We start from the raw sequence: 7,991 nt of genomic DNA, 5'->3' as shown, positions 1-7,991 counted from the left end.
TAGCCACATACTACTACATTGTGTTTTTTAAAAGCATTTCAAGAAAGACAAGAGCAAATACTTGGATTAAAAATGATTTATTCGAGAGAAGAAAGTGTGCATTGTAATGTTTTCACTAAAAAAGGTGCAGTAAAGGATCTCCTTCCAATTTTCTAAAGGATGAGTCTAAGAGGCTTTGGCAGCGAGTTTCCACTTTTGTAGCCACTGTTGAAAAGTCAGTCCTCTTTTACTGACTTCAGGTAGGACATGCTGGACTGGCTGATCCCACCTGAATGAATGAACAAAGCAGAACAAGTTTACCAGCAAACCAGACCCTTAACTCTTGACTGAAGGTATTAATCCAAAATAATAAAAAATTACTTATTTATCAGATAACAATTTGGAAGTTAAACACATTTATCTACACTACTTTTTTGGAAATCAAAGTTAACACATCTTCCATTGCATTGGGAAACTGTGTGCACACACAATTAAAGTACATTATCAAAGTTTAACCAGAATGGCAGTACGAGTAACTTTTCACGTTCATTTTTCACTTGCAGGTGCAGGGGGCTCACCCCCCTCAGCAATGAAGCTGGCTGGTAAAAAGGTAACTGATAATATTGAAAAATAATTCTCCTTTACAGACATTTTGAAAGGTAATTTCACACACACAAATGCAAAACGTGTTGCATCCATTGTTTTACGATAGGTTATTTGGAAATGTGCCTCACCAGTAAGAGATGGCAGTTTTGACTTGGACCCCGTAAGAAAGGCCTTCGGCGCAACGTTGGGTGAGGCATCTGACTCTGTGTACCTGAGCCTCCAGAAGCTTTTGATCCTCTTCCAGGACTCTGGCCAGCAGAGCTGAAAGCCACAGTGAAGAGAAACCGTAGTTTTGTTGTTACTAAAATGTATCATCATTTTTTGCTCAGCGAACATCTTCATTGTATACAGTGTGTGTACAAACAGCCAATTACAGCACTTTTTAGTGTGTCTTCTGAGCATGATAACATCTTCACTCTTGTCGAGTTCCCCTGGTTACCTTTTTGATCAGATGCATGCAGCAACTTCGTTTCCTTCTGTATTTTCTGCAAAGTAGCAGAGTGAAGTTGCAGTGACTGACGAAGAAAACGTAACTCAAGCTGCTGGGCGCGCGCCTGGGAACACAACTCCTCTGGAGCCTGTGTATGAAGAAGGAGAACATTTAGTTTGTGTCAAAGAGAGGGGCAAAGGAGAAGAAATTCCATTACATTTATTTGCATCTATATAAATAGCAAAAAAAACATCCACACAGTGAGTGTTTGTAAGATCAGCAGATATCCTTAAAATAATATAATATAAAAGTACACAGCTGTTGATGTTGTGCCTCTGTGCAATGAAACAGATTTCCATGGATCATATTTACATCAACTACGCTGGTGAGAGAACTAGGGTCCAGCAACGGCGCTGACAGTCAGCTCCCTATTCAAAACCCCTCTCGGCATGTGACGTTTAAGGAGCGGCGTGAACTTTATGAGCTGCGAGCACAACTTTTATAGGAATGCAACGAGTGTCCGCAGGGAAACTTCACAAGCAAAGTTACGCATTAATTAATGGTCTGCCACTTTGAAAACATAAGTTCATGGTCTTTTGTACAGTAATCCAACACTTGTGTGTCACAGTGTGTAGAATGTTTGAAATGCACCGTAATAAATCATATATTTCATTAAATTTAGTACCGATTAAAAAAGAGAAATACTTTTCTCCTGCATAGTTCCACAGGTTTAACAATTACAAGATTATAGCTAATATAAATATAGCTTATATATTACTGAATGGCATTTGAATAAAATGATCAAATAGCGGTCCACTAATATTGTTTTTTGAATGGTTGATGTCGATATTCAGAGAGCAGGACTGAGAATGGCAGATATTTAATGCCAATATCTTTAATGCACCATCTCTTTGTCTCTGAGACAGAACAGCAATTTGTAAACTTACATAAATAAAAAAATTTAAAAAAACTAATGTTAGTTTAGTGACCTTCCCTGCTGTCAGCTTGGTTAACCTCTTTCCACAGCAGCCACACTGAGAATAGCTGCCTGCAGATGCGTCTTTGCTGATATTTTCTTAATGGCCTTGTGAGCACAGGCACTCTCCGATGCTGATTACCTTTAAAATGGCATTAATTGGTCTGATAAATTGACCAACCGATTAACCATCAAACTTACTTAACAGCTCAGTTCTCACAAGCATATATAGTGTCACTCTGGGCAGGAAGGCATGAAAGGAGTTCTCATTGTTGTTACAACAGTGTTGCATTATATGCTCTGACTCACCCTGTAGAGTGGGAATGCCAGGTTCTGACACAAGCTGCTAAAGGTCGGGGACTGCAAGCGATGGATGGACAACCACGATGCAGGGATCCTTTGCATTCTGAAACAACAGAAAACATGTGGAATGACTGGGATTTACCCCTTCATGTGTCAGGCAACTTGTTCTTACCCATCAACGGTCCTACAGTCCAAAGCAAGAAGTGAAATTGTTCCCAACTGTCTGGCCTCCTTGGAAATTAAGTTTCTTTGACTGCTGGCTGCAGTGGTGACCACTTCAAACTGTGGCACCAGTTTGCCCCGGACAAATTCCTGTAACTGCAACAAGACAGAGGCATAGATGAGAGGATTAGGGATTACTTTATTATTTCTAGTTTAAAGAGGCCTAAACATTTTTTTTACCACAGAATTAAGCAACTCTTATGATAATCTTTCTACTTCAGTGTCATAGATGGAGCACATTCACACCTCTTTGTGCAGACGAATTAGCTCTGTCTTGGCTGTGGAATTCCCCTTAATCAGACCTCTGATATGCTCCTGTCTGAGAACCTGAAGAGACAACACAACAACAACAACAACAACAAGATAACTTGTTTAATGATATCTGTTGAATAAAGTAAATACGCTTAAAGTTTGGCAAATCAAGATGTTTGTCTATAGTTAACAAGACCCAACCAAGTCCTCTAGACCACATTTTCCTAAATACTAATATGTTTTGAAATATGTACATGTGTTTGATCCAGGAGTAACACTGGCAATTAAGGTTATGAGAGGTCTCATATTATCAATTCACTCTCACCACTTGTTGTCTGAAGTCAAGGATGCTCTGCCACTGGCTGTGGAGGTTCCTAACCACATCCTGTCGGCTTCTGGCATGCTGGTCAAGTTGGTGACACCGGTCTCTGATTTGATCCCTGGCTGCTGCCTGCATCACACACTGAAGTTCCACCTCTAGAGCTGACCTGAAAGAAGTAAGGAATAAAAAACACATTCAAAACATTTCTTTTCATTTGCACAGATCCCATTAGTCTCTAATTTGACTTTTGGCTACAGTGTAGCAACAATCTGTTATTATTATTATTATTATTATTATTATTATTATTATTATTAAGCGATTAACGGGCCCTAGTGTCTTCAAGTGTTTGCGTACTAACGGGACACTGGCCGACACAGTCAGGACTCTCTCCTGAGTGCAATGATGCCTCCCAAAAGATTTGAGGCAACAACATAAACAAGTTAGACCATCATCGTGTTTTGTGGCAAAAGATGGGTTTTCCCTGACACACCACGGCAACAATATTGTATGAAAACGCAGACGTTTGATCGCTCAGTTCTTTAGATTGTACCAACTGAATTTGAAGTCACTCTAAAGTGCAGCAGCTGCAAAAGTAAAAAAATGACCTAAAATGTCACATTTTATGCCAAATGGCTGACTTCCTGTTGTTTTAATGGGGATACCTCTAGAGGCTATTTTTTGCATCTCCACTCGTCACACTGGTCAACAAATGTATATACATGTAGGTTAAACCACAATGATACATTTTTCTAACTTGTAGGGGAAAATACACTCTTTTTACTACGTGTGGGAACCTCATCAACTACTGTAACTCTACAGTGAGTCTGCTTACAGTGCCATGGTGTTACTGTGGAGCTCATCTGCAATGCCAGACACCTCCTGCTCAGCCTTCTTCTTGCAAGCCTGCAGCTGGTGTTGGAGCTGCTGGACTCTGGAGCGAGTCTGGGCCAATTCCACTAAACTCTGCTCCACCTCTTCCCAGGCATCCTGGAAACAAAAACAAATGTGCAATTCCGCAAATAAAAATGTTGTCATAAAAAATGCCAGGAAACACATGAACATGTTTTCTTTGCTACTGTGAACTCCCTGACTATCACATTACAGTGTCTATGTGTGTTTGTGTTTAGCACCTCTAAGAGGGTCTCAACCGATGGCAACTCATTATCCTCTTCTGCTGACACGTCCAGTAGGTGATTGCTTTCAAAGCGGAACCTGCAATTAAAATGCTTCATAAATATTCCAACACTAAAAACTTTGGGTTTTTTATAGTCATTAAAGAAAAGAGAACGTTATAACAACGTGGACGTTTACCGTAGAGCTGTCACATCCCGTGTCACGTCCAGAGAGGCAAGTTTCTCCTCTAGTTCCTTCTGCTCTCTGGAAGCTAAATACTCCAACGCGGAGAGGACATGGCTTGGAGGATAACCACTCAACATGTTCTGATGACATGACAAGCAACACATTGTTAATTCAAGGGGAAAATTTACACAATACAAGTACCAAAATATTTTGTGAAATGTAGTCAAAATACAGAGACCTCCACAGCACTGAGCCAATACTGAAACACAGCAGTCCTTTGTTCACGAGTCATTCTGAGAGAAAACAGAGCAATAAGAGGTAAACACAAGAAAGAAAAAGTTGACAATATTCTGAAAGAATGGTTTCTCAAGTACTGTATCTACTGTTGTTCTTACTGTTTGGCTGCAGAGTGGGCCGTTTTCAGTTCAATCTCTTGTAAAGACTGATAGAAGTGGACCCTGTCGTCACACAGGTCTCTCACTTCACTCTAAGAGAGAAAATAAAATAAATGCGATGACTTCCTGCTGATAAATAACAGGCATCTTGGTCTACAGCCGTCATATATGTGTAAATAATTGTTGATCAATTGGTATAACGTCTTAAAAAATACTTAGATTTCAACAGTTTTTTTGTCAAAACCACCACCAGCTTCTAGTACTACCAGATTAGTAGTCTTAAAATGGCATAACAAGGTACTTAATAAAACAGTCAGCTGTAGTCCATAGTCGTTTCCCTATTAAGTGAAAATCACTCCCTCATTCATTGCTTCCTATATGAGACTGTTTACACTGAGTAGTTTACTCTATCTATAGTGAACTATACATTAAGATTTCGTACACTCACGACAAAAGTAGTGTACATTGACACTTCTTCCATGGTGGGAGTTTTTGAGGGCACTCTATGGATACATTTCAGAGTTTGGACAATTAAAATAGGGATGGTAAATATAGTGCACTACATAGAAAATAGGGTTTGATTTCAGACACAATCACAGCAGCATTTTTGTCAGCTTACTATTCACTCTTTATTTTTCTGACTGAAACATGTACTAATGGATAGTATAAATACCCTAATGTTGCATTTGCAAGATAAAGTGCACCCAACTCATCACTACCCAGTAAAATACAGACACAAATTAGGCAGCTCTTACCAGGACCTGTGGCTCTGCTGCGACTTGGGAGTCGAAGTTGTCCCCATCATTGGTGCTAGAGGGCTTATTATCAAACAGCACATCAATCTCAGCTTTCCTGCAAAACACAATAAAGGTATCCCTTAGAACAGGTGTGTAAATGATCTCACTTCAATTCTTTTTTAATTTTACTTCATCTTTCAATGTTCTTGCCTGGCTATTTGTTCCAGTGCCTGGCAGTGCCCATTTATCTTTTCCATATCTCCAGAGAGCACCCTGCGGCCTAAGCTGGAGCGCTGCCTGAAGGCCTGCAAGAGCAGCGCTCTGCGCCGACTGTCCTCCACCTGGGCCCAGGTACGATTGACGGACTGCTCTGTTAATAAATAGTAGATAACACTGGTGTAGGAGATCACTTTGAATATTGTTAAACTATGCAAGCTTAGCAAACAGCAACAATGAGTGGGCATTTTGTGTAGTGTGGTTTGATCAAATACCCAGCGTTTACTCCATGTGACAAACTAACCTTGTGTAGCCAACTGTTCCTCTGTTCCACTGATCTGAGAGTCCAAGTGACTGATCTCTGATCTCAGCTGCTCTATCTTCTTCTGAAGCTCTCTCTGCTTAGCAGCCTCACTCTGGCCCTCAGCCTGCTTCAACTGAGCATGCAAAATAATATGAAAATATGAAAACACCCGACACATTTTAGTTTATCGTTGGCTGTTGTCCTGAAATAGAAATGCAAGATTATGCAAGCTTAATCAAGTACTACATCAAGCAGGTATATCAGGAAATATAAGTGAACCACAAGGAGGGAAAATAAGGCTTAGCGTACCTCTTTGTCTTGAAAAACCTTATACCTTTAAGATCAGAATGTCAAGGAAACTGCTGGATATGGTGGATGATGACATTCAGAGTACACTGTATACACATACAAACAGCAATAAGTATTGAGCAAGATACAGGCCATCTTCTGTCAAAGTTACCTCTCACTGAGATTTACAAGAGCAACTAGATGACCAAAATACACACATGAAGTTGCCATGCCCACTGTGAAGCCATTGGTGGCTTTAAAATCCCCTATCAGAGCAATAAAGGATACCACTGGAGATTGCCACGTATGATCCGCAGGTTCCTGGAAAAACAGAGAAACAGGCAGCTGTAATCCAGTATTTTCCAATTTTCGTCAGAGGGTGAAACTGCAGTATATTTGAGAGATGAAGCCATGATGTTCTTAATTCTGACAAGCCAATTAGGGACTGAGTGCTCTCTGGGGTGGCATAGAAAACCGGCATTAACGTTACCTCCAACAGAGGTCACGGATCAGGGGGTCACAGAACAGGATGGCAGTGTACAAACTAACCTCTGTTGAAAAACGTGGTGGATGACATATTTCCATATGGACTTTCCTGTGCCGATACAGAGCCTATAAGAAAGGGATCAGTGTTTGTTCAAAGCTCCGTGAAGCATCAGCCGTGAGGACCTCTAACAATAACATTGACAGTAAAGACCAGCTGGTACCCACGTTTTAAAGTAGCTGTCATTCGGCAGACTGTCCGGGGACAGATTGAACTCCTGCGTCGCCCAACGTTTCAATTCCCACACAAGATTTTTGTCCGCCATCCTGACAGACGACAGAAAGTAAACAACTCGTAGCTCAGTTAGCTAGCTAGCTAACTAGTTAGCTCCACCAACAGGGGACTCTTCGTGTGTGCTGGCGTTAGTAAACTTGAGTCGTTGACGGCATTTAGTTAGATAATTTGAGTCCTCGAACTTACCTTGCTCGTGTGGAAGATACAACTGTACTTTAATAACGTTATTATGTTTATCTCAAAATTCACAAACTTTCAACTTCCCGCCCGTTGACAGTACTTCCGGTCATCATATCCGTTGGGACAGCGCCCCCCGCTGGTTGTAGACACGAGTACACAGAATTGTGGACGCAATGTTATTAATTCCACCAAATAAGAAGAAAAATACAATGTACATCCAAATCATGATGCAAATAGATGAGTTAGTTGATTCAACTGTCTTCATTATTTTATCTTCTTTTTTAAACTTAATGGTTATATGGTTGTTATGATCACATCACTGTTGTTCGTTTGTGTGCGTGTGTGTGTGTGCGTGTGTGTGTGTGTGTGTGTGTGTGGAAATGCTGATACATGAAAAATGGCAAGTCGACCACATAATCAGGAAACCGTCAATTAATCTGACATAGGATTAAATTGGGAAATAAAAATCAACACTAAAAAGAAAAATCATGCAAATGTAATCCAAAGTATTTCTTTATATGGGAGGAGCTACATAAACACTCATGCTTTTTGAATTGTAACTTAAAGACGCAGCATAACATAATCTAATCAAAACAAAAGTACAAATGGTATATTTGTAAAGGCAAAACAAGAAATACACCAGTACTTCAGTTACATCATCTTTTATTTCTTCTTTTACTAAAAAGAATGAACTATGTAGTACA

General features: G+C 40.1%; 1 protein-coding gene and 1 long non-coding RNA gene across 2 annotated transcripts; one reads left to right on the top strand and one right to left on the bottom strand.

Moving 5' to 3' along the window:
- Positions 1–61: 61 nt before the first annotated feature.
- haus5 (HAUS augmin-like complex, subunit 5) lies at positions 62–7,410 on the bottom strand. Its single transcript, XM_034530123.1, has 20 exons — positions 7,294–7,410; positions 7,041–7,139; positions 6,879–6,941; positions 6,618–6,650; positions 6,351–6,375; positions 6,042–6,174; positions 5,732–5,891; positions 5,540–5,636; positions 4,785–4,876; positions 4,628–4,682; positions 4,402–4,529; positions 4,221–4,302; positions 3,923–4,077; positions 3,094–3,256; positions 2,763–2,843; positions 2,467–2,612; positions 2,301–2,397; positions 1,025–1,163; positions 714–846; positions 62–268 (listed from the first exon to the last, which is right to left on the bottom strand). The coding sequence occupies exons 2-20, from the start codon at positions 7,136–7,138 to the stop codon at positions 166–168; spliced, it is 1,983 nt and encodes a 660-aa protein (XP_034386014.1). The 5' UTR covers position 7,139; positions 7,294–7,410; the 3' UTR covers positions 62–165.
- On the top strand, positions 238–808 carry LOC117729240. The gene is made up of 3 exons (XR_004609347.1): positions 238–332; positions 543–589; positions 692–808. It is a non-coding gene; the product is annotated as an uncharacterized LOC117729240 (long non-coding RNA).
- Positions 7,411–7,991: the final 581 nt, after the last annotated feature.

The sequence above is a fragment of the Cyclopterus lumpus genome, chromosome 4 (assembly GCF_009769545.1).
Source record: "Cyclopterus lumpus isolate fCycLum1 chromosome 4, fCycLum1.pri, whole genome shotgun sequence".
NCBI classification, from domain to species: Eukaryota; Metazoa; Chordata; class Actinopteri; order Perciformes; family Cyclopteridae; genus Cyclopterus; species Cyclopterus lumpus.
The sequence above is the reverse complement of the archived record's forward strand: the minus strand, read 5'-3'. Positions and strand labels throughout refer to the sequence as shown.

Bases quoted from the DNA above. Each gene is read 5' to 3' on its own strand.
- haus5 (XM_034530123.1), bottom strand. From the start codon at position 7,138: ATGGCGGACAAAAATCTTGTGTGGGAATTGAAACGTTGGGCGACGCAG. The intron at 2,613-2,762 runs GTGTGAATGTGC...GTCTTGTTGCAG, and splicing joins TAATTCGTCTGCACAAAGAG to TTACAGGAATTTGTCCGGGG. The intron at 1,164-2,300 runs GTGAGTCAGAGC...CTTCATACACAG, and splicing joins TGGCATTCCCACTCTACAGG to GCTCCAGAGGAGTTGTGTTC.